The sequence below is a fragment of the Zootermopsis nevadensis genome, unplaced genomic scaffold (genome assembly GCF_977971745.1).
Source record: "Zootermopsis nevadensis isolate Lab colony 2312 unplaced genomic scaffold, Znev_1.0 Znev_ptg000028l, whole genome shotgun sequence".
Classification (NCBI taxonomy): Eukaryota; Metazoa; Arthropoda; class Insecta; order Blattodea; family Termopsidae; genus Zootermopsis; species Zootermopsis nevadensis.
Genome location: NW_028259160.1, coordinates 19,088,541 through 19,114,592, shown reverse-complemented (window position 1 = coordinate 19,114,592; position 26,052 = coordinate 19,088,541). Strand labels below are relative to the sequence as shown.

Here is a 26,052-nt window from a genome sequence, read left to right as displayed (position 1 = left end):
TACTAATGTCACTTTTATTGGTTTATTTACAAAGTTTAATCCTTAATCTATTCATCTGGGTTGAGTAGTGAGACAATAAAAATATAGTTGAAAACAAATAATAAATTATTTTTAAAATATTTAAGTGAAATTTTATTGTTTTTCCTTCTTTTGTGCAGTGTAGTGTCTTCCTTCTGCAAAAACCAGCAATAGTCTCCCATCAGAGCTGGGTCTCACCTCCCCTGGTAGCGTTCTTCCATAGTTCGAATATCTTGGTGGAATCTCTCCGCTTGTTCATCACTTACGTCGCCCGAGTTCCTTGGGAAGAAGTCCAGGTGTGAATGAGGAAAATGTATTTTCAATTACATTCTACATCCCAAATTCTTGTAATTTTGCAAAAGATTCTCCACTAAAAGCTGGTAGTTTTCTTCCTTTCGCTTTCCAAGGAAACCTTTCATCACAGATACAAAAGATTTCCAGGCTGCGAGTTCTTTAGCAGAAAGTCTGGTTTCAAAATTTCCATCGTCCAACAGTTTTCTGATCTGAGGCCCGACAAAAATTCCTTCTTTCAATTTTGCATCACTAAGATTCGGAATAATTCCCATCAGATATTTGAATCCTTCTCCTTCCTTTTTCATTCCTTTAACAAAACTTTTGATAAGTCTTAGTTTAATATGAAGTGATAGTAAGAGAACATTTTGTGGGTCAACCAAAGGCTTGAATTTGGTATTACTTTTTCCCGGAATGAATTCATTTCTTCCCGGCCAGTCTTTCGTTTCGTAGTGCCTCTCTGTTGCTCTACAGTCCCTCATTCAGAGGAAACAGCAGTACTTTAGCCAGTAGATTCCACTCCTGTAATCGTGAAGCTAGAAGCTAAGCTTTTTCTTTGGGTAGACCAAGATCTCGGACTAGATCGTTCAGTTCATTTTGCTCAATAAGATGTGGCTCACTGTGAATCTCAGGATTGTATGTAGGATCAGAGACTACAGTTACCCTCTCATCAGAGTTCTCGTCATCGGTATCTGGTACGTTCATCCATTCAGATGGTAGCTTAGGTACTGGTAAATTTTCACCATGTGGAACCAGCCGAAGAGCTGATGGCACTTTTGGATATTCTATCTTACCTTTCTTCTTCTTGGAAAAGCCTCCAGTTTTCGTAAGACAAAAATAACAGTCTTCCAGGTGACCTGTAGGTTCGCGCCAAATCATTGGAACAATGAACTGCATGCACTGGTTGTTCCCTTTTAACCATTCAATCAGGTTATCATAAGATGTGATACAACATACGTGTGGGGCCCACTTCTTGTCCTGAATCACCGACATGACAACCAAAGTAATAATAATATGCAGTTTTGAATGTTTTTGTCATTGAACGGCACTGAGACTTGATAATAAACTGTCCACACACGTAACAAAACTTATCAGGCGCATTAACAAAAGAACGGAAGAAAACTACCAGCAGCTTTGTAAATAAACCCATAGAAATGGCATTACTAGTAGGCTAAACTTTGTACTGTATACGGAAACGAGAAAAAGTAAAAATCTTACGTGTTGGGTGTTTTAAAAGGTCATATTTGAAATCAGCGCCCCAAAATTAGTAAAGAAAACTGAAAATTGTCCATGTTACCGGAAAAAAGTGAAAAATTGTTTCCCTGTTTTATTATAATAAACCACCAACAGCCCTAACCAAGGAGCACATTATCACATTTCCAGTCCAAATTCCCATCTCTGACTCAGCAAGTGACTGGTCTCGGAATAATAAAGTTGATTTTGTAACGAAGAGTAACGTCCTAATGAACATCAATTACCTTGCGAGACGCATGATGCCGATGCAATTACCAAGATTCATCGTGTTCTGGAGGAATTGACAGCAGAGCTGAAGAACGCCTAGCACACACAAGTAGTCGGACGCTACGAGCAGCTGACGCACGTTTCCACAATTAATGTCCACCTTCCTTGTGTAAACGTAGTCCAATATCTGAGCCATGATATCCGAGCTGACTCCGTGCAGGAGAACGTCAGTCTGCTCGTGGGCATGTAGTGTCGTGGTGAAGAGGTTCCTGAAACGTCACGAAGCAGCCGTTAATATACACTCCCTTGACGCGGTCTGAGTTTTAGGAAGTGCTGACAGAAATTCGTAATAGAAAAACATTAATTTATTACTGTTAATAATTAACGTAGTCAAAAAGCAATGAATAATTTTGTTAAATTCTGTTGTGTCATTAATGTATTTCCATTTTCGGTGAATCCTTTTCATACGTTGTGTGCGCACGGACGCACGCACACATAGATCGATATATCGAAGGATTTTAGGTGAGTAGGAAGAAGGCTGTCAGACTTCACGGCGCAACAATCCATAAGCCAGCCACATTCATACTCACTGCCGTGAGAACCTGACATCTCACCACAATGAACAAATCACAACATATAAATAGCCATGTAAGAAATACAGTTTCCTGCAACAAAAGATGATGTCAAATTTCACATTCTAATTGACGTCTGCTATGTCCTGAAGTCCTCTTATGTCCTAATTTCACGCGTTAACAACTACATCGGTAATCAAACAAACCTGAAATATGCGCTACACGTCGACAGAATCACTCTGTGGACAGGAAAAACGCCGCCATCTTCCAACCTCAACACCGCGTCACATAGAACGTTCTCCTCTCTCAACTCATTCAGAGAGACCAATACTTCGGTGCATATGCACCTGCCGTCATGATGAGAACAGCTGCAATGTTTCTTTAACTCCATCTCCTGAAAAACAGTCCAGGTTTTTCTTCATACTGACACGTGTGCACATCAGCTGAGAGTGACTGAGGGGAAACACGGTACTGAGAAGAATACCGGGTCTACAATTTATGAGGCTGCGGTCGTGCTTGCATTGCGTGGTCGGCCGGCGCTGTTGACGTGGGCGGGACTTGTGCGCGTGAGTCACGGGCGAGTCAGTTTCGGTGCCGCTAGTAACAGCGAACTACGAATATTTCTCGTCACTAATACATGTTATTACATTAATTGTTTTTACCTTAAATCACAAAAGATGTTCAAAGTGACTTCCTTGTGCTCGCAGGCGACTTCACATCTCGTTGACATGTTTCGAAATACTCGACGAAGTTCTTCGTGGGAAATTGTCGAATATTTTCTTTAACTGCTTCTGCAGTGTGCGGGTAAATTGTGAACGTTGTGTAAATTTAATAGTTAGACCCTTTTTCTAAGAAATGGCCGATGAAGAAAAGACTTACGGTTTCTTCGTGCAAGACAATGCTACAGCTCACACAGCTGATCGGTCGATGTTAGCATTAAGAGAAGTGTTTGGTGAACAAGTTATCGATCAGTGGCCTCCGCGTTCCCCAGACTTACACCCGTGCGATTTTTACCTGTGGGGAATGCTGAAGAAGAAAGTTTATGTAAACAATCCGCACACTGCAGAACTTAAAGAAAATATTCGGCAATTTCTCAAGAAAGCACGTCAACAGCGCCGGCCGACAACGCAATGCAAGCACGACCGCAGCCTCATAAATTGTAGACCCGGTATTTGGTCCTACCTGAGAACACGTATAATTCCACAAAGTGGATCTTTATAATTGGCATTTTTTCTCAGGTTATAAAATCAAGGATGATGAGATGTAGTACAAACATAAGAGACAAGCAATCCAACGTTTCTGTCGGAAAACCCGAAAGGAAGAGATTATTTCGGAAACCCAAATACTGGTATGATGATAATATTAAAATTGACACTAAGTAAATGCATTTGAGGATACGGACTGACTTCATATGCTTCAAGATATGGTCCAGGTCCGGGGTCTGTAGTAATCTTGGTAATCAAATATCGGCTTCCTTAAAAGCGAAACATTTGATTAAATGCGCTGCTGTTAGATTCTCAAGCAGGACTTGGCTCCGTGGCGTCAGTTTGTTTGCTAGTCATAGAAATGCCTATCGAGATTCAATACGATTTTAGCAATCGCTAAACAGAACCGCGAAGCTCTACATGTGAAAAACAGATGCAATGTCATGTAATACGCCACGTGTTTCATTGTTCACACCAGGTGAAAATTTTGTAGAGTGTGAAGTATCGATGCGATACATTTTTATTAAGATTCTAGGCTACTGAACACGTCTTACCCTTTAAAATTTTAAATTGTTAATTATTTACTAGGACATTATTTTACTATAAATGATGCCGTAAACTAACAGAAGTCAGTCTCGTATTATTTGAAATTGTGTAAGAAGAAATACGAGGTTAATTTTCTTACAATTGTTCATAAGTATCAATGAAAGCATGTAAATATGTTCAAAAATGATAATAACAACAAAATATAGCAACTCTTTGCCTAACTCTTCGTTCAAGGGGGGAGACAACTCGATGTCCACCCGCAATAACAATTTAATTAAAAATAAAATGCATAGAGTGGAGGACAGTATTCAAAATGTCTTAATAATTCGTAAAAGATAAGTACTTGTTATTCTGAAAGATTATAAACAGCACAAAATATCTCTTCTACAGCGCACTTTATCTACAACCGATTCACAGCTCAGTTCTCTCCACACTAACGAAGGCCGATTGTTGACTACAATAAACAACAGAGTAAACAAAGCCGACCAAAACTATAACGTAACAATTATGAATGTTTCTTTGGTAATGGAATGGAGTATTTAACAGTTTATTTTTTCAATTCTACTCCGTACATACTCAGAATGAAAATCAAATGAATTCTTAACAACTCGCTACATATCTTTAACAGAGTTGATGTATGAAAAAATGTAAACTTTTAGAATTATTCTTATGTCTCACTTATAACTATTTTAAAGCCGAAGCTCGTCTAAATATTATTTAACAAATCACCACTGTAATATTCTCAGCCCGTGTACACAAACTAACAACCGCATCTTAAAATAAAAAGCACAGTTGGAAAAACCGGATATAGATGAAACATTTTAGCAAAATCACTGTTGACTAGGTCTGTTGCACACGAATAAAATCAGGAATGCTTATTATTATTATTATTATATCCCATGTATTCACCACTTTATGGGGTATGTACTCCCATGTACCCGAGACAGGCCTTGTCCGTAAGGTACATAGGGCAGCAGCTATTTCCGGGATACATATTGTTTTAGCAAGTGCCACATGTATTATTTAATTTTATTTTACGAAAGCGTCTTTCGGATGATGTATGATGTTCCACAAAATGGCGGGCTTCTGCAGTTCCCTGATGTCGTGTTTGCCCGGGATGTTAGCGAAATATTTCCCGAGTGACCTGGAGAGAGTTCCTGTTGCTCCTTTAATTACTAGGATTATTTTTGCTTGAACCTTTCACATTCTCTGTATTTCTATGAGGAGGTCCTTGTATTTCAAGATCTTCTCCGCTTTCTTCTTAATCACATTCCTGTCAGTCCTTATTGCTATGTCAGTTAAGAGGCAAGTTCCGTTTTTGTTTCTGATTATAATATATGGTTTACTATTTGTGGTGGTTCTATCTGTTCTGACTTGTTGGTTCCACAAAATAGTTATTTGGCTATCTTGACTTGTCTCCACTGTCTTCGGGATGTGTTCATAACAGTTCGTCTCTTCTAGCTTTACCCCAGCGTTCCTGCATAGGTTAAAATGTAACTGAGTACAGACACGATCATGTCGTTGTATATACTGCTCTTTTGCCAGCATGGGGCATCCGGACATAACGTGATCTGTCGTCTCATCAAATTGCTGACATAATCTGCATTTGCTGTCTGTATCTTTTTTTAATATTTTTGTTGCGTAATATTTTGTGTTTAGTGCCTGGTCTTGTGCTGCTATAATCTGGCTTTCAGTTTCCCCTTTCAGATCTCCTCTTGTTAGCCACAGAAACGTGTCTTCTTTGCTTATAAGTTGTCTGTCCAAACTTCGGAGATACTGTCCATGCATTATTTTGTTCTCCCATTTTTTCTTTATACTTTCTTGAATCAATGTCTTAATTTGTTTTCCTTCATTTGTGTCATTGATTTCATCTTCAGAATTTAGCTCTTCTTTGATTTTCGACGCTGTCTTATTTATTGAGTTCATTATTGCTTGAGACCCGTCGTGTAATTTTATGACATTAATACATGGATCCTTCAGATGCTTTATGTTCAAATACTCTGCAATATTAACTATTTCACTTTTGTCTGTTACTTCAATTTGTGCCTGTCCTCTTTACGTAAATTCTGTCTGCGTCCGCCTTCGGGTGATGCATCCCATAAATTGTCAACAGTTTCCTAGTTTTTCTGTCAATTTTCTTCAGTTCTTCCACTCTCCAGTTAATTATTCCAAAAACTGTACCTCAGTACTGGAACTGCTAACGCATTTATGGCAGTGATTTTGTTTCTGGCATTCAGTTCAGATTTCAGTGTCATCCTTAATCTTCCATTATATTCCTTCTTCAGTTTATCTTTCATTTGTTGATGTATGCCGTCTCCTTCCTCAATTCCTAAGTATTTGTATGTTTTCCCTTGTTCAAGCTGTTGTATTTCTGTGTCCATATCAATTAACAGATTTTCTGATTCAGCAAATTTTCCTTTTCTATAAACAACCTTTGCACATTTGTCCAGTCCAAATTTCATTCCAATATCCTTACTGAATATCCTAACTGTGTGGAGTTGTTTCTGAAGTTCTTTATCTGATTTTCATACCAGTTTTAAGTCATCCATGTATATCAGGTGTGAGACTTTTGTTTTAGTCTCATGTTCTTCATATCCTATATTCATTCGGTTGACCTCTTCTGTAAGAGGGAATAAAATGATACAAAATAATAATGGTGAGAGTGAATCACCTTGAAATATTCCACAATTTACTCTGATATATGTTGTTTCAGTTATTTTATCTCCCGTATTTAGTTTCATACTAATTTTCCAGCTATTCATTGCTTTCCTAGTGAAAGATATTATCTTTTCATTAACTCCAATTAGCTCTAAAGATTTAAGTATCCAGCTGTGAGGGACGCTGTCGAATGCCTTTTTGTAGTCAATCCAGGCCATGCACAAGTTCTTCTTCCTGTTTTTACAGTCTTGCAGTATTGTTTTCGATACCAGTAGTTGGTCCTTGCATCCTCTTGATCCTCGGCAGCACAATTATTGTTCCTTTGGCATTAAATTTTGATCTTCAACATACTGCTGCATTCTGCTAGCAATTATTGCTGTAAGTAATTTATATATTGTAGGGAGGCAAGTCACGGGCCTATAATTTTTTGGTAGTTCAGTAATTTCGTTTTTTGGAATAAGATATATTATTCCAAGGGTCAGCCAGTCCGGAACCTGATCTTGATCAATCAGTTCGTTGAACACTTTTGCTAAATGTTGATGTGTCCCAGTGAGGTTCTTCAGCCAAAAATTTGCTATCTGGTCTGCTCCTGGGGCCTTCAAATTCAGAGTTTGTTTCAGAACTGCTGTTACCTCCTGCTCTGTTATTGGTTCCAATTCCATTCTCTGCTTTTGGCAAACTTCATTTTTGACGTAAATACGTCTATGAGGAAGGGTCATTCGGCAAGAATGTGTTGCGAAAAAGTGTTACGAAAATGTGTTACGAAAAAGTGTTACGAAAATGTGTTACGAAAAAGTGTTACGAAAATGTGTTACGAAAAAGTGTAACTGCATTGTTATGTTACCTTGGAAACGTCAATTGTTTACTCGGCATTATTGTTACCAAGGAAACGTCATCTGTTTACTTAGCATTGTTTTTACCTATAAAATATTTCATTACATTACATTCAGCTACTACAGACCCATCTTAAGCGTAACTAATTCAACTTGAATAAGCAATGTCTTAATCAAACTTTACTCAATTGTAAAGCGGGTATAAAGGAAATATTTAGAATAAAGCCAATATATAAACTTCCTTTCCGTATAGACGTATTTACGTCTAATTCTCCGGAACCGTGGTTCCAACGCCAACTTTTTATCCACGTGGCTTCTTCGTTGTGTTTGACATTTGTTTCATATATTGCTTTCCAAAAAATTTCAATTTCTCCTTTATTAGGCGTGGATTTCATATTTATCTTCTTCTGTCTTAAAGATCTGTAGAATTTCTTGCAGTCCGTTCTAAATAGTTTGTTTTGTTGATATTGGGTTTGCGACATGCAACAATTGTAAATCAACAACCTTAGTTTCCGCAGTTAGCAAAGTGAAGCGAAGAGTGTTAGTTCGAAGCTGTTCATTTAAATAGCAAATTCAAGAAGGAATTATATTTCATCCACCCATCAAGTCAGTAGCAGTACACAGTTGTTTCAGAACACTCTCTGCAAGCTTGGTAAGTAATAAAGTACTAGCAACCATTGGTTTGGTATAATTAATAGAAACTGCAACCTGTTCAACACAAGACAAACCAGAAAGGTATAACATTCGTGTTCGGATCATGATTCCTAGTAACAAGACTGGAAGGCCTCAAATCCGTACCGAAACATATTTGCATTCTTAGCGCTCATAGTTTACCTAAAAGATGCACTGTTAAAATACTATCCACATCAGCTTATCAGTGCATAATGCATAAGATATATGGACGTAAGAGAAAATTTTCAATAAAATATTTAACAACGCACTCTAATTATTTAATTAAATTCTTTATTACTATTGTTATTCTGATTATTATTACTAGTAGAGATATTAATAGCAATAGTAAATAAATGGAATTTAACTACAGACTACGTGCATCACGAAAAAATATGCATTGTCACCTTGTACTATTTACCACGAAATAATATTGTATGTAGAATTTGTTGGCATTCTCATGCTCAAAGCAAAACTTAATACAAACGTTCATTCACGTTCCTTGTTTGCAGTAGTTTCTTAGTTATCCTATTCAGGCCGAATAGATACTTCATTATGCAGACACTATTCATTCATTCAGAATCTACAAGAAAGTTTCAAACAATTGCATATTCTTCAAACGTCTATTACGGTATACAGTAAAATCCCTCTAGTTGGACACCCCTATATCCTGGACACCCCTCTATATTGGACAATTTTAATTGGAACCGGCGAATATCCCATAATTTTACATGTCCACAACATCCTATATCTTGGACACCCCTTTTGTTGTAAGTTGGACAGGTTCATGCACTTAACTTCGAAGCTTTTATGGGAAACGTTTACAGTTAGTATTTTGTTGTTTTGAATTTCTAACTGATGAATGCCTTCTACCTGAGGATTAGCTTATGGTTGAGGGTGTGAGACTTTGAACACATCATCGGAATTCAGTGGAAGTGTATAGTTATTCCTCTGTTAAACCCCTCACTGGAGTTTTAACTTTGTCAGTACAATGCTTGCAACTGAATTAAACAGTGTTAACATAAATTGGAACGGTATGCTTTCGCTCATAACCAACAAGGAATGGTTGAAACTTGGACACTTGCGGTTCCACGTTAATGTGTCCAACTTACAGAGGTGTCCAGGAGAGAGGGAAAGGGGAAAATCATCCTTTCAAATTGTGGTGTAATGACAATGTGGTAATTATAGAGTATTATGGAGCCCTTCCCAAAAATAAAATTATTGATAAGAAAAATCAAAAGGGTAAATTAAATTTTTACAAATTTTGTTTTCAGTAAATTAAACTTGCATGGATAAGCTCAAAGGGAAGGACACCAATACTTTACGTTTACCGACAATGTAACCTAGTTAATAAATAATATAAATAATAATATACTTACATACACTAACTCTGTAGGCTTGCTTGAATTAAGAATTAATGATAATAATAATAATCTTTTGAAACCCACTCTCATGGTTGCACATTACACCCCAGCCTCAATGAAATTTTAAATATTCAGAACGTATTTTTTTTAATTGTACTTGTGGCAGTAGCTCAACATATGATGTCACTTATTTCTTGTAAAAAAGTCCGTCACAAAACATTGCTTTTTTGCCTTTATCTTGGAATTTGCCATCCTCTTTCTAATTTTCGCTGCAATCCGAATAAGGTTTCAACCATTCCTTGTTGGTTATGAGCGAAAGCATACCATTGCAATTTCTGTTAACACTGTTTAACTCAGTTGCAAGCACAGAACTGACAAAGTTAAAACTCCAGTGAGGGGTTTAACAAAAGAATAACTATTCACTTTCGCTGCATTCCAATGATGCGTTCAATGTCTCACACTCTCAGGTAGAAGGTATTCATCAGTCAGAAATTCAAAACAACAAAATATTAACTCTAAACGTTTCCCATAACAGAATTGAAACTAAGTGCATGCATGCATGCACCTGTCCAACTTACAACGAAAGGGGTTACCAAGTTCCAGGATAAAGGGGTGTCCAAGATATAGGGTTTTGCAGACATGTAAAATTATAGGATATTCGCTGGTTCCAATTAAAAGTGTCCAATATAGAGGGGTTTTACTGTATTAGGCGGTTGAAATGGGCAGTGAATGTAAGGAGATCTAGTTGAACATGAGAGATCAATGATAAAATCGAACTTAAATAAACAGAAAGTTAGGATGTGAACTGGATTCATCTGGCAAAGAGTGAAAACATTTTGCTTAATTACCTCGAAGGTTGAGACTTTACGGTAAAACAGAGTTGCGAATGAAATATTGGTTCGTTACTCAAAACAACTTTTGCTAGAAAAAATGTTTTGCTCAGATAAATATTTATGTTGTTACGATGGAGATTTTACCACAAATGCACGCGCTATATTTTAAACATGTAACAATAAAGTCTGTCTAAAGAAGCTAAAAGAGAACATATGACATATAATTGTCAACAATCGACAAGAAACGCAACTGTGTCAATAATGGAAATGTTTTTATGCTGTTTTAGTTGTAAACGAACTGCTTTAATTCCCGTGATTATTGTGGCCCGCAACGTGAAGAGTATTTGAAGTCGTTGGCTGTACGATTAAGCATTAATTATCTTCCATCCATTATGAGGAAGTTAACGTTCAGTTTGTGCGGGACATCCTTCAAGCGGCGTGTAAGTAATAAAGAGCGAGCAGCCTTCGACTGCAGTAACACATTTTGTGGAATTAACAGTTCAGGTGTTCGGATACAAACCGTAGAAGACACGGGAATCATTTTAAATGCCCCTCGCCGTGTGGTTTAATTGTCCACGGATTAACACTCGTTTGTCTACAGGTAGAGAGGGACATTTTTAAACCGCGTATTCGTAAGGAAATTCTACATAAAGTTAGTAACGATAATTTAGTCAGAGTACTAAATTCTGTAACTTTAAATACTCTAATTGTCAAAATCACAAATTCCCTCATCGTTATATTCATAAATATATTTGGACATCTGCTGATTGTGTCACACGTAATCAGATCATGTTCTGACAAAAGACAACGCGCTAGTACGTATATTAGATGTCAGATCTTTCAGAGGAGCTGACTGTGATACCGACCATCACCTGGTAGTGGCAAAATTAAGTCAGAGACTTTCAGTCAGTTAACAAGAATGGCAAACGTTTGATTTAGGAAGATCTGATTTAAAAAAAAAACTCAGTGATGCAGAACTTAAGGGAAAGTACCAGGTAGAAATCTCCAATAGATTTGCGGCGAAGTGGAGACTGCTATTGAGAAGTTGAAAAAGTATAGATTCCGGCCAAACTGATCAAGGCAGGAGGCGAAACGTTGCGTCCTGAGATACGCGAACTTATTTACTGTACGTGGATTAAGGTTGAAATGACACAGCAGTGGAAGGAATCTATTATTGTCCCAATTCATAAGAAGAGTGATAAGACTGATCGAAATAATTATCGAGAAATCACCCTCTTGTCGTCTGCCAACAAAAGCTTGTCCAATATTCTTCTGGCGAGGCTAACACCACGTGCCAATGAAAATGTAGATGATCATCACTGTGTGTTCCGTCGTAATAGATCTACAGCTAACCAGATTCCTTACATTCGCCAGATGCTAGAGAAAAGGTGGGAGTACCATTATACTGGGGTCCGCAGTGGCCGCTCGGTCTGAGGCGTGGGCCGTGTGCCGCTGGGACCGTGGGTTCGAATCCCACTCAAGCCATGGATGTCTGTCCGCGTCTTTCTGTGTTGTGCTGTCCTGTGTACAGGTAGAGGCCTTGCGACAGGCCGATCCCTCGTCCAAGGAGCCCTACCAAATGTCCATAGATCAAGCCAAATAAAAGTTCGGACCCGCAGATGCTCAAGGCACTTGAAGCACGGGTCGTTCCCCGTATCCCAGTACCATTATACTCCCACTTCTTCTCTAGTGTCTGGACAATCCAACTATTTATATATAGATTTCAAGAAAGCCTATGATTCAGTTAGAAGAGAAGATGTTTTCATCATTTTGCTTGAATTTGGTTTACCTAAGAGGCTACTCAGGCAAATTAAAACGTGTTTAAGTGCAACCACTAACAAAATTCGTGTAGGTAAACATTTGTCTGGTAAATTTTCTATTCAGAATGGCCTGAAACAGAGAGATGCTCTATCGCTGCTGCTTTTTAATTTTTCCTTAGAATATGTCATCAGGAAAGTTCAAGAATATCAGAGTGGTTTGGAATTGATTGGGACAAATAAGCTGTTGGTCTCTGCTAATGATATTAATCTGTTAGGCGATAACATAAATACTACAAAAGCGACACAGAAACACTCTCAAGGGCTAGTAGGGATCTTGGTCTAGATATAAATGCAGGAAAGACAAAGTACATGATAATGTCTCAGGCATCAGAATTCAGGGCAGAACCAGAATATAAGGACATCTAATAAATCGTTCGAAAATGTGACAAAATTTAAGCCTACTTGGGGACGACACTAACAAATCTGAATGAGATTTATGACGAAAATAACAGCAGATTAAATTCAGGGAATGCTTGCTGTCATTCAGTCTAAGATCTTTTGTCCACCAATATGACATAAAAAATCTGAAGGTTAAAATGAACTATGTCACTTGTGCTGTATGGTGCAAAACTTGGTCTCTCGCTTTCAGGGAGGAACATAGACTGAGTGTCTTTGAGAACAGAGTGTTGAGGAAGATATTTTGACTGAAACGGGAGGGAGAAAAATCACAGAGAAAAATAGCTCTCCTCACCTGATATTGTTAGGATTATTAAATCGACGAGGATGAGGTGGGCGAAACATGTGACACGCATAAGGTTGGGGCTGGGGTTTTACAAGTCATTGGTTGGGAGGCCAGAAGGGATGAGACTGGTAGGAAGACCTCGGTACAGTGGGAGAAAAACGTTAAGATAGAACTTAGGGAGATAGGAATCGATGGATCGAACTAGATGCAGCTGGCTCAGGACTGTCCCATCGCTGGCTTTTGTGAATGGAGTGGTGAACGTTCGGTTTCCTTAAAGAACGTGGGCGATTTATTCTCTGACAAGCGACTTTACAATCGACTTTTCTAAGAATATTCATTTTCGTACGCATTGGTCCACAGACATTCCAACGTTACATAGATTAGTTAGGAAATATATGCACGGCGTAACTATTGTGGCGCGTCAACTCCTATCTGCTTTGTTAGGTTAGGTTTGTTTAGCTTCGGTTGAGAGAGTTTAGTTTAGGAAAGATATTTTTGAATATTGTTTTTAAATGTTGGAACTTCAAATATGGAAATTATAAAATGTTTAATTTGGATTTTAAAATTTCGAATATTTTTGATAATGTAAAATTTTGTGGTTCAGAAAATTAGAATATTTAGGTATGTATAAGTAACTAACACAAGGCAACGAAATTTATCCTACTTCTCAGCCCCAAACGAACCTGAGGGTCATCGCAATTCAATTGACGTACTTACCACCAGTGCCACTGAAATAAACGAGCCTAAATTTTCTGCTACTAAACTATACAGTTGTTTTTACATTTTTGTATATGACGATGTAACATTTTCGATGCCGTGCCTTGTAGTTCCGTTTCAATCGTCAGCGTCAGCGTTTGCAAATGTGTTTATATTGAATTAAATTCATGTAGGGAAGTCCGGGGCAGAACAGGGTATCGGCTTTATTTCGTCTGCAATCTATCGGGACAGGATGAAAAACCATTAGCATACAGCACAGAGTCATGCCATGCCAGTCACAGCCATTTTGTGGTCACATTTTCTGAAATAATCGCCCATGCTGAAATTTGCTCCTACATTTTACAATTTTTTTCTCAACTTCCAGTGAAGGCTAAACCTATTCATTATTCATGTCCACTTTGTTGAATGATGCATGTTACAAGGTGTTTTCTTGAAAGTCTCAAACACAACATTTTTATTTATTTTCATGGTGTAATTTTTGATGGTACAATCCTAATTTGAAAGAGTATACTCGGGGCAGGATGGGGTTCCCAGAAAAGAGGATACAATGACAAGTGCCTGTAAAGTGGCGATGTTTATTCGCAGTCTATTGATTGGTGGATCCGGTATTCGTCTTGCTTGAAATCGGCCCATAACTCATGTGTGGGTGTTGATAGTCACGATGATGAAGAGGTGCGCATGTGTACCGTCTATATTAGGCCTAAGTAGATTTCAAATGTGTAAGTTTCGATATTTTGCATTGTATACTAAATCATTTTTATATCCTACGTCATAATTATTAGATAATCTGTGAAGATTTCTGTCTTCAGGGTTGTTGCGCTGTGTAGTCTAGTCGATGTTTACCAACGTTTCGGAGGTCATACTGCCTCCGTCATCAGGGCAACAACATTCTTCGCCCTGATGATGGAGGCAGTATGACCTCTGAAACGTTGGTAAACATCGACCAGACTAAACGGCGCAACAACCCAGAAGACAGAAATCTTCATGCTAACCGCTGTGAAAACCTCAAATCTTACATAGATAATGTGTGTCTTCTTAAAACTTTTCAAACATATATCAACCATACTCCGTCTTGCCCCAGGTACGGAGCAAAATGGGGCAAGTTACATTCTTGTAAAGACATTAATATTTAAAAAACTGTAACTCTTAGAACTAAACTAATAACTCATTATAAATTTGAAATAGACAATAAATCCACACAAGATTCCTCCGTGTGTTTGTCTTTGTTGTTGTCCCTTCCACATGCCTCCAAATCTAAGTTCCCCGTTCTGCCCTGGGTTCCCTATACACCCTGGCTCCTAGTCCTTGTAGGTGGTGCCTAATGTGTACGAAAGTTGTGCAGGCCTAAACATGCTTTAAGCTTTGTTTTATTTATTTTCTATCGATTTAATTCGTCTGCTGTAAATGTAATTGCTGAGAGAACATCGTCCTTCCAGAGGGCCTTGACTCACAAAAACATCTGTGAAGTTCAGCGTGTAGAGTACTATATAGAATATTAAAATATATCCTGACTCGTCAATTGCAAAGAGTAGTATTATAACAACAAAAAAGTAAACAAATCACCAGCTAATATCAGCGACGCAATATTTTTTATTCATGTGTTTATGCTGGATATCTCTTAATGTGTGATCATTAATTTCGTTAAGTTTCTCCACTTATATGCAGCGAATTTCTGTAAGTTTGCGTCTTATTAATTGCAAATTTTTAATTAATTTTAGAGCGATTTCTTCCGTAAGTTAAGGTTCTCTGTTACTTGTTGGAGAAACAATGGTTTCTTACATAATTCTCTCTGATATCCAAACGGCAGAACGTGCTAACGTAAGAAATGTTTGTGTGTTAAATATTTTTCTCGAGTAGTACAATTATCTGTGATTTGTTGTAATGTTTTGTAGGTGAAACTTGAGAAGCGTGTTCGAGAACTGCAAGAAGAATTAGCCAGGAAGGATGAGAGACTGCGACATTATGAAGAGGAACTGCTGCGTGCAAGGCGGTTTGAAGCTGAAGACGCTGGACCTAGACACAAGGCAATGGAACGAGCTGTAGATTTTAGGGCGAAGGAATGCAACGAAAGGAAACATGAAATGGAATTAGCAGAAATTGTACAGAAATTTAATAACCTGGAGACGAAAATTGATGCATTGATGAAAGCTGGGTCAGAAAGGGAAGAAGAAGTTACGTGGAAAGATCGTAAACTCCGATTATACAAACTGGAGTTGAACAGAAGGGAGAATTTGGAAACTAAAGTACAGGACGTGTTCAGACTTCTGAGGAACAAAGAAAGAGAGTTTAACGACCTGCAATCTCAAGTGACCTTGAAAAATCTATTAATAGAACGACTGGGCGCTGAGTTAAACTCAGCAGCACGTGAACTGACACGACGTAATGAGATAAACATCGAACGTGATAACAAAATTCAAGCTCTGGAGGATCAACTTCGGTATTATAGAATGAAGAGTGACAGAGCTGAAAGAGACAATCAGCCACTTCGGTGTATTACACGGATGTTGAAACAAAATGACGCTTGTAATAGTTATCTGGATTATGAAGCAAAACATCAAGATGGCACGACTAGTGACAAAGTAATATTGATGGAATCCAGTACTATAAATGACAGAAGAGCATCTTCCGCCGTCAGCGATCATATCAGGTAATTAGTTTCTTTTTTACATGATCTTTGTTTCTCCCACCTTGACAGCGCGATTTGTGGTTACTTAATACGAAACTCCGCCCCGGAATATCGCGATGCCTTGTTTCTGAAACATGTTACAAGTATCGTGATATTAGATTTTACACGCAATGGTCAAAAACAACTTAAACACTTGTGCAGAAGACCTAGGAATCCTCGGTCACTTGCCAAAGGCCAGTTAACGCGAAGTGAAGTGTATCCTTGGCATAACGCTTTCGTTCCCATTACGAAATTTTAAGTCGTGAAATATCTCTGAAAATTTGGTAAGATTCCGTTTAGTTTTCAGAGTCGAATGCTGTTGGTCTGTTCTGGTTTCATCGTTTGCATACTGACAGACAAAAGGTGGTTCAGTGAAGTCTGATACTCGGCTCGTTGATTTAAATTGCACTTCAGAGCCCTGCACATGCGGAATATAATTTATTCATCCTTTCTCACTGAGAACACCACTGCTTCGTCACAATTGGTACATTTTATGAATGAAGTAAAATGCAACAAATTAAAGTATCCTGTAACGATGCCGTGGCTACTGACATTCGAAATTTTATTACTGATATAAACATTGTAAATGATTTAAATATTAACCGAATGGAGTGAAGTCATATTTAATTTTTATTTGTTACCATCGTTGGAACTTTGTACGTTTTATCCATTTCCCAACTTCACTTATACTTACATATATGGCCGAGGTCTGTCCACTGATTTCTTATGAAATTTTAAAACTCGTAAGTGTTTCATGTTTCTTCCTGTTTCCTTATTTGTGTGAAATACGCCACACCTGTTTTATCGTTGTTGTTATTATTACATTAATGACAGTCAGCGAAGAGTAAAAATATATTCCCGCTGTGTAATGGAGTACATTCTTTTGTTACGTTATCTGTTCTTATTAGTTTTATGTAAAATGAAAAGCGGTAAACATATCTCCAGGAACTTTGAATTATTTATGTTCATTTCATTCTTCTTTCTTTTTCACAGTGACGAACCAAATGGTCCAAAAGGGGCACAACTGCAACTTAAGAAAACAGATGATAATCTGTCTACTAATACTTTTGCTGCTGGACGTGTGAAAAATTATTCCCTGGCAGGTAAGTGGTCAATTTCATAACCTATTAGTTGTAATGCATTAAACTGCTATGATATGAATTATCTCTTAAATTGTTTGATGATAAAACACAATTCCCACAAGTTAGTGTATTTTAGAATTAGTGCAACCATTACATGAACAAAGGCAATATAATGTGAAGTTGCCATTTGCAGAAACTGCCATTTCTTCTATCAGGGTGTCAAGCAAAGGAAACAGGGAAAGTAAGACAAAAGAGCCTGGAAGACCTTGTGCTGGCAAATCTATTCGCTGGAAGAAGAAAACAAAGAGATGGTTGGTCCAACAGATGAAGAGAGAGCAAAATGTGCAGTCGAAGTGCAGCCAGTCCATCCAAACCAATTAAGAAGTACCACGTGTCCCTTTTACACCATAAGTTTCGCTTTTGAGAACAATCTGCCTAGAATTTTCTGTGTTCCAATGCAAAGTTTGCAAGTACCTTTCTTGATGCCGTTCTATTTTGTAATAGGTACGTAGTTTAGTACACAAGTTTTGATAACATGCATTTCTTGTCAAATTACCTAAATCTGGCTCGCTGTGTTGTATTTATTATAAATTTACTGCTATGTTACAGGATGTTTCTAATGCCATATGTAATTATAATTATCAAGATATTTTACTCAGAATAAATTCATTACCACTAATGAGGTAATTTAATGTTTTTTTTATTAATGTTGTAAAGGCAAAATTTGTTCATATTTTATTTTGTACTCAGTTACTCTGCATATCCTCAATTGATTTGTCAAAGACTGCGCTTCTTTCTCTTTGAATCGTTATTTGAAGGTCAGTCTCTCAGCTGCCCACATAGTCTGCAGAATTATCTTTCATAAAAACCGTGTTTTGCATGCAAACATTAATCAGCCTTTTCAATAATTTATCTCTTTCCCCAATACATAACTGCTTTAATTTTTCTATTACTGTAATTTGTTAATGTTTTTTTTTAATTTAACGCTTGCCTATAATTGGCTATCTGGCACGTTAATAAATTAATTGTCATTACGCGTTCATTGCACGACGTGTAACGAGGCAACGCGTTATGGGCTGGTCGTGTCTGTCTGCAGGTGAGGTCTGGACGGGTGAGGATTGCATTTAGTATCTGAATTCTGTCATCGGGGACAACCTCATAATCATACTTTTACGTTACCGAAAGACAATATGACGGACGAAGAAATCGTACAGAGAACCGAGGGAAGGCCAGTGAAATGCTACGCTCTGGTGCAAAAGTCGGAACAACCAAGATTCAAATTTGTTTACAGTGGTTACCATAGTTCTCTAAGTTAGATTAGGTTTGGTTGATTTAGATTCTGTTAATAAAGTTCAAGTTATGATAAATATCTGAATTTGAATTATAAATAACACATTATAGCATTTGTTGTGGGTGACTTGCCTAAGAGTTTGAGCACCCCTGCTATTTAAATTGCTAATCAAAAACAATGACGCACAATGAAAAAAAAAATTAAATCAGAATCAGGTCAAAGCCCATGTATTAAACTCTCCGGCCCATCCTTCGACACTCGAAGCAAGTTCAGGCTTGTTGCTGACACCAGTCGCACAGAAGCTGTGCAGGTGCGAACTGGCGCATTCAGAAGAACGTAGATGCTTTGTCTCGATCGGTAATTCCCTGTCGAGACGAGCTTTTAAAATTGTCTCGCAAACAGCAGCGATGCCAGTAAGGTTCGAGAGAGGACAGATGATCTAATCTAGCATGCGCTGTGATCGCAACTGCACAGCGTCTGCGCGAACAGCAGCCTAGCTAATAAAATTACATTTTTTCCAGGGCCACGAGGACTGAGGGGGCCTTTATTATGACGAACCTGTTTCACCAACTTTATAGTTTCTTTTTGAAACTCTGCCTCCACTCTACAAAAACTGCCCAATAAACAATTACTGATACAGATTAACTAATATTTGCCATTAACTTCGTAGTGCACGAACACAATAACCAAGCTATGTGACGCTGTTGGACGAGTTATGGTTTGTATAAACAAACAGAAGAGCGATGCTATCGTATAACATATGTTAGGATGTCTGCTAGTTCACAAATTAAACTGAAATATAAAAATTGTAGGACCAAACGCATGAACATGATTGAAATATGTAGCAACAAAAAATGATCTCGCGTCCAGACGGCTCTGGAACCGACCCAGACAGACCACGTTTCACACGCATACAATACAAAAACTTAATTTAGTTTAGTCTTCACGCTCTTTGATTAAAGTATGGTAACATATCATATTCAGCCATTCGCCGAATTAATTCCTTCTGAGATGATTGTCTGCTTCTGATTTCTTAGACGACATTTTCAAACATCACGGCCAAAATTTAATGTCCATCAAGCCATTTAAGACGACACTGACAAATGGCTAAGCTTTCCAGCTGTGACTGCAACATCATTTATACAGCGTAACTTAGGGTTTCTCGTACGAACGATGACAATTTTTATTTTTTCCGCAGGACAGGGGATCGTTAACTCTCGAAAAAGTTTTGGAACACACAATTGGCTGAAAACATTTACATAACTTAAACGTGGATGGATACAATTTTCTGTGACTTTTACATTCTGTTCAGTCTCTCGTGGGTTAATCAAGCTCATATTTAACTTGATACACACGTCGTACATAAAGCTTTATAGACTATATAAGTTTTATAGTTTTATAAATCATGCACCATGCAGGGAATTTCCTTAATCTGTTGATTAAGTGTGCAGGTATATTGAAAACTGAACATTGACTGTCTCTCCAGCTAACTCCATGCAGCCGAGTTCTTCATGACAAATCTACTGGTTGCTCAGCTGGAAAATACATTTCCAAAACACATGGAAACCGAAGTCTCATTTCCCTTTCACAGAATCGCAAATGAATCAAATCCACAGACTCTAGCACAAAGCATCAAGGTCCATTTTCATACTATCGTCATATCAACTACCAGTTCTACTTAGTGGTCTCTTCTTTCTAAAATTTTGTGTGCATTTCTCTTATCCACATGCGCGCTACATGCCCCGTTGTAACCGCTCATCTGACTTTAGTTTAGTTTTAGCTAATTAATTCTGTGTATTTTGTCATCTCTTTAAAAGGCTTTTATATAAATTTATTAAGTTTTGTATTTTACATTAATTACCACACAATTTTTTCAATTTAACAGGTTTCTGCATCACACATCTCAAGATGTTTATTGTATTGATAACTACTTGGGATTTTAGCACCACATGCTTAAAACGGAAGTGGACATCAGCTTCTAAGTGCTAAAAGTAGCCCTTACGCTATGTGTGCAGAAAATATATTTAGGGATTTACTTTATTTTTGATCTCACATCTAAATTATCCTGCTTTTAACTAAATTCTATTTATTACCCCACAAAGAGTTAAATTTTAGAGGAAGAGAGGGAAACCAGATTGTGCGGATGTTGTAAGTCTCTCTCTATTTCATGAGAAAGGGGTGGTTCTTCACGCCAAACCTGGACCCTTAGGCTAATGGAAATTAAGGTTAGCTGATAGCACGTGGGTCAGGATGTTCGCTTCCTATTGTATGAGTACTAGTAGGATTCAACTGGCTACTCCGTGATCTATCTAACACCTCCTCTTTACCAAAAAACTGCCTATTTCTCAGGCTACTTCTACACTTACAAATACGCGCAAAATCTCCATCAATACCCTGGCATTCTCGCCGTAATTCAACTTCGTCAATATATGGGGAACTTCGCCGTAACACATTAGCATCATCAGCTATAACTAACTAGTTGGCTTACCGAACCCGAAGGTTCATCACCGAATTAACCAAAGCCCTCCACCGGACACTGTCCTGGGCCAACAAAATCCAGTCTCCTTCAACTCCTATCTCCCATAGATCACGCCTGAGATTATCCTCACATCTATGTCTAGGTCTCCCTAGAGGTCTCTTCCCTTCAGGTTTCCCAACCAGTACCCGGTGCACACCTCTTGTCCCATCCATGCGCGATACATGACCCGCCCATCTCATTCTCCTCGACTTAATCACCCTGACAATACTGGGGGAGGAGCACAGATTTTTAAGCTCATCATTATGAAATTTTCTCCATGCCCCATCGTCTTCTCTCCTAGGCCCAAATATCCTCCTCAACATCCTATTCTCAAACACCTGCAATCTGTGTTCCTCCCTCTGAGTGAGAGACCATGTTTCGCACCCATACAAAACAACAGGCAAGATTATTGTTTTGTACACTTTAATTCTCAGGTTCTTAGAAATCAGACGGAAAGACAAAATATTTTGAACTGAGAAGTAGCAAGCATTTCCAGAATTTAATCTCCTCCTAACTTCCTCATGAGTGTCATTTTCATTTGTTATTGTTGTTCCCAGATATTTGAACTTTGTAACACTTTCAAATGATTTATTCGCCATAATAAGACTATTCTGCCCTCCTGTCTGCTGACAAGATACTAACATGTAATTAGTATTTATACCGTAACCCAATAGATTAACATCTGCAAGTGCCAATAGCCGATGTGTCCCATTCAATTACAAACCCTCCTGTCTATCTTGGACTTTCCTGATGGCATATTGTAACGCAAACGTTTTAGACTGTTCTTGATGAAGAAAGACTCAGATACATATTTACCTACTCGAATTTTGCTACAGGTTTCATTTAAGCACATATCAGCTATAAAACTACTTAACTCGTCACTACATTCTAAGCTCACAGGGGTATCAGCTGTTCTACTGTTATGTTGGGATGTGCCTTAGTCGAGTGTAACGACCTTGGATGGGTCTGTCTGTGAATTACCTGATTCTGAATGGCCAATGTTATTCTGCCTGCACTGACTATTGCTACATTGCAAGTTACCCCTCACCAGTTCCATCCTCGAGGCTTCTGTCTCGACACCTTGGTTAAAACCAACAGCTCTTTTGACTCCTTGCTTTGCATATTCAATGAATCTCAAATCAAGTTTAAGAACAACACTTGTGTTCTACACAAAATTCACTACCAAATATAACTTCTGACATAAATTCAGGAGAGATGAGGAATATCTCCCCTAACTTAAACTCCAAAAAAGCCCGCTTCTTTATCCGCTTCATCTTTGATCCAAAAGCATTAATGAGCACTAAACTAGAAAGGAGTGAAATCAAGATCTCTACTCCAGCTGCTACTAGTTCATTGTAAACCCGTTAAGATAATAAACTGGCTTGAGCACCTGTATCTATAATGCAATTTCCTACTACATCCCCAAAATAAATATCTACGTGTGGGCAATTGTTCATCATTGAGTCTAAATCCAAACCGTCAGAAAAGTCTGAAAAACTTATATACTCTAACAAGTTAGAATTTTGAATGTCGCTAGGAGCATTGTGGAGACCCTTTACCGGAATACAAGCCGACAGAGGTAGGGTCGTTCTTCTGTCACCTAATGGTTTTTCAACACTGGGAGGGAGGTGACATTATTCTGTCTGTTATTGTCCTGGCTTCGATTAACAAACTCACTTGCAGAAGGGTTCAAATTGTGCTGCTGGCCTTGTTGCGATCTATGACCATGACCATGGGCTGATCTCCAACTGCAGTTGTCATTCCGATTTTAGTGTGGCCGTTGCTGAACATACACTTGCCTAACTTGTTGGCTCTGCGGCTGTGGCTTATTGTTACTGCTGCGATCATTTGCATTTCCGTACGATCTACTGTGGCCCTGATTTTGCGAGGTATCATCTGAGTTTAACCAAAGTTGTCCTTCCCGTATTTCAATCCCTTCAAGACGCTTTAGGAGATCCAAAACGTACTGAAAGCAGGTTAGGTGAATGGTAGCGAAGCTATTTTGGACGTAGATTGGGAAATGAAACTTCACCACGTCTATAAGTTCGTACATCTGGCATCTTACGTTCAAGGTAGTTTACTAAAACTCTATATTTTAGGAAGTGCTCAGACATACGCAGATTGGAGCCTTTCTGATAAATGGAACACTTAACATTGCTTTGTTTACTCGTAGACCAAAAGTTTCTTCTGAAGGCTAATTTGAATTGTTCATAATTTTGAATATGGGGAGTTACAGCAGACAACCAGTCAACTGCTAGCAGATCGGTGATAGATTTGAGCTATAGCGAGCTGGATTCAAACTGGCGCCTCTTTCAGTCTCATGAAGTCATCTAATTGCTTCAAAAAGTACACAGCGTTAACCATATAGCTGTCATGAAATCGTGGGAGGGTCAAGTCAGACGAAGCGATGAAGCTACTAGTGTTGCAGGACTTGAGCTGTTGGCATGCACACACTTGTTTCACTCTGACCCCCACAAGACACGTGGTTGTTACACGATATTGGATTATTTACATTAGCACTATCAATAATGGTACAGGGTGCTGTTTGATTAATTTCACCTTCAAGGGTGTGGGCAGAACCACAAGTAGATTGACCAGCAACTAAGTTTCCATTAGTGGGTGGCAGTAAACCAGTATTGCCAACCACTGCTCATCTCTCTGCAATTTTCACTTTCATTTTGTCCAACCTGGCTTTATATGATTCAAATTGTTTCATCTCATTATTGACATGCTCTCTTCTTTCGCTCTGCCATTTGATGACATCACCCTTTATACTCGATTATACTGCCTTAATATTAGCTTCTAGCTTAGCAAATCTCTCATCAGACCTTTCTTTGTTAATTACTACGTCACAAGTTACCTCGCTAAGTTTCTGATCCACCTCGTGCACGTGTTCTTTAGCTATCTCTTTAGTATTGCCTGTCACTTGTACAATCTGTTCATTAAACTGACTGACCAAGCTATCGAACCCATCCCTTACTCCTGAAAACTCCTTGTCAGCATTAGCTTGACCTGTTTTATATCTGCATGCAGTCTGGCAGTTTTTTACTCAACTTCTGGTTTTTGCATTCAAACTTCGCGATTAGTTTCTCATTTCCTAGCCCTATACTTTCCTTAATATTCTGAATTTTCTCACTCAACTCTCTATTGTCCTTTTCCATTTTCTCGCCCACCTTAGCTTCGCTATTGTTCAAATTACGGAACATATCAGCTATGAAATCGCGCAAGGAATCCGAGCTTTCAAGGGTCATACTTTCAGAACATACAGTCACCTGCTGAAGGTATCCCATACTTTCCATTCCCTGTGCGGTATTTAGAAATTTATTGCTCGGCACGGCAGCCATCTCCAATACTACAGAACTCCAGGCCACCGGCCTCACTAAATCTCTCTATTTGTGCATAAGGCATCTCAGTGTCCGAACCACTATCTTCAATCAATTCTCAATCGAATTCAATAGTCCTATTCCGCAGATGCCTTCCAGCCATAACTCCACGAAGTGACTGACCTGATTTGGCGTAGAAGATCCACGGTTGCGATGCTGTCAATAGGCGTGGTCGTCGTTTCGATGTCCTTGTGACCAGCGTTGGGATGCTGGGGTGCTGTGGTTTGCTCCCCTCGCCCAAGTCACTGACGGCTGCTGATGATCCGTCGGGAGTGGCCTTCCTTCAGTCTTTCGTCTTGGCTGCTGCGAGTCCAGAAGTCGTTGCTGCATCAAAATGCCGTAACCAACTACTCTCAACCTAACAAGCTGCTGCTGGTTGGAACCCCATGGAGCTGTAGTCATCTCAAGGCAGGTTCTCCGCTGCCTCTCTCTCCCAGGGGCATTGTGGGTAGCTCAGGGTGTATGATTGCTGGGTCCTAGCTCGTCAGTGGACGGACTCTGATCTCGGGTCGTGTCGCATCAGCAAATGATAACTCGGACTGATGTTCTTTTGTGGAAGTCACCACTATTTATTAACACACGTTCAACACTGAAGTTACAGATAATGATTGGTGGTAGATGATAAATTTATAAAATATCACAGTCAAGCTGTTAATTACTTGGGTGCTCTAGTGTTATGCCACCGGTTAACCCTCTTGGCAGGACTGACAGGATGGGTGCCATTGGGTGGGGGATTAATACTTCTTACCTTAATGAAACAACATTTTCTCTACTACTAATATACAGAAATACATCTGTCTGAACCAGAACTAGCTCCTTCTTACTTGTCACCACTAAACAAACATTTTGCATTGCTGGGCGCTGCTGGTAGGATATGATGGAAGGATAAGACTTGATGTCTGTAATACAATTTTGACTCTTTGAGTATATGTAAGCACCGCAAATGGCAAATTCACATCCATACATAAGTGCATAGGCACATACATACACACACCCAGACACGTGCTCGAGAATTTTGACAGTGCTACCTCATTATATTTTGTGCTGATAATACAACTACATGAGTAAATAAATAATGAGTTTAAAATCCATTTGCTCATGACCTGTACTAGTTCCACTATAAGTAAAGTGTTTCAATATCAAACACCTTACTGCCTGTCTTTCATGGGCCAGTTCATACCATAACCGTTTAATACCTTGTTTCTTAATAGCAAGCAACAATATATTATATAAGTTAAATCACATACCTGGTAGGGGTTTCAATTGTCCACGCTAATATTTGTTGAGACCCTGTTTGTCAACAGGAGCTGGCACCTCACTCACTGGTGCCATAAGCCTTTGAATCTGTGAGAAGGCCATTCCAAACTGGGGACATTGTTATTTCTGCAAAAGACATAGAAAAAATGCAGTTAACAGATGTTGAACCTCATGCCTAATCATACAC

General features: G+C 38.6%; 2 protein-coding genes across 33 annotated transcripts in view; one reads left to right on the top strand and one right to left on the bottom strand.

The window, feature by feature from the left end:
* LOC110834788 (kelch-like protein 10) overlaps positions 1 to 26,052 on the bottom strand; it is a 66,507-nt gene that overhangs the window by 16,703 nt on the left and 23,752 nt on the right. For 28 of the 30 annotated variants that reach the window (XM_087357412.1, XM_087357418.1, XM_087357413.1 and 25 more), the window contains 4 exons: positions 25,856 to 25,991; positions 24,732 to 25,173; positions 2,549 to 2,736; positions 1,788 to 2,039 (listed from right to left, as the gene is read on the bottom strand). In XM_087357412.1, the coding sequence (XP_087213538.1) occupies positions 1,788 to 2,039; positions 2,549 to 2,733 (437 nt within the window). In that variant the 5' untranslated portion in view covers positions 2,734 to 2,736; positions 24,732 to 25,173; positions 25,856 to 25,991. Of the gene's footprint in view, positions 1 to 1,787; positions 2,040 to 2,548; positions 2,737 to 4,436; positions 4,540 to 24,731; positions 25,174 to 25,855; positions 25,992 to 26,052 lie in introns of those variants that run through there. The other 2 variants (XM_087357427.1, XM_087357420.1) reach the window with 2 other exon arrangements.
* Positions 8,003 to 18,103, top strand: LOC110837458 (uncharacterized). 3 transcript variants are annotated; one of them, XM_022079581.2, is made up of 5 exons: positions 8,003 to 8,236; positions 10,738 to 10,890; positions 15,562 to 16,316; positions 17,328 to 17,437; positions 17,632 to 18,103. In XM_022079581.2, exons 2-5 carry the CDS (start codon positions 10,843 to 10,845, stop codon positions 17,742 to 17,744), a joined length of 1,026 nt encoding a protein of 341 aa, XP_021935273.2. In that variant the 5' UTR covers positions 8,003 to 8,236; positions 10,738 to 10,842; the 3' UTR covers positions 17,745 to 18,103. The 3 variants fall into 3 exon arrangements, with proteins under 3 accessions (XP_021935273.2, XP_021935272.2, XP_021935274.2); XM_022079580.2 differs by having other exon boundaries at positions 8,008 to 8,236; positions 17,610 to 18,103; XM_022079582.2 differs by lacking the exon at positions 10,738 to 10,890 and having other exon boundaries at positions 8,027 to 8,236; positions 17,610 to 18,103.

Excerpts from the sequence above, each read along its gene's own strand:
- LOC110837458 (XM_022079580.2), top strand. The coding sequence starts at position 10,843 with ATGAGGAAGTTAACGTTCAGTTTGTGCGGGACATCCTTCAAGCGGCGT. Across the intron at positions 16,317-17,327 it reads GCCGTCAGCGATCATATCAG|TGACGAACCAAATGGTCCAA; the intron begins GTAATTAGTTTC and ends TCTTTTTCACAG. Across the intron at positions 17,438-17,609 it reads GAAAAATTATTCCCTGGCAG|AAACTGCCATTTCTTCTATC; the intron begins GTAAGTGGTCAA and ends TGCCATTTGCAG.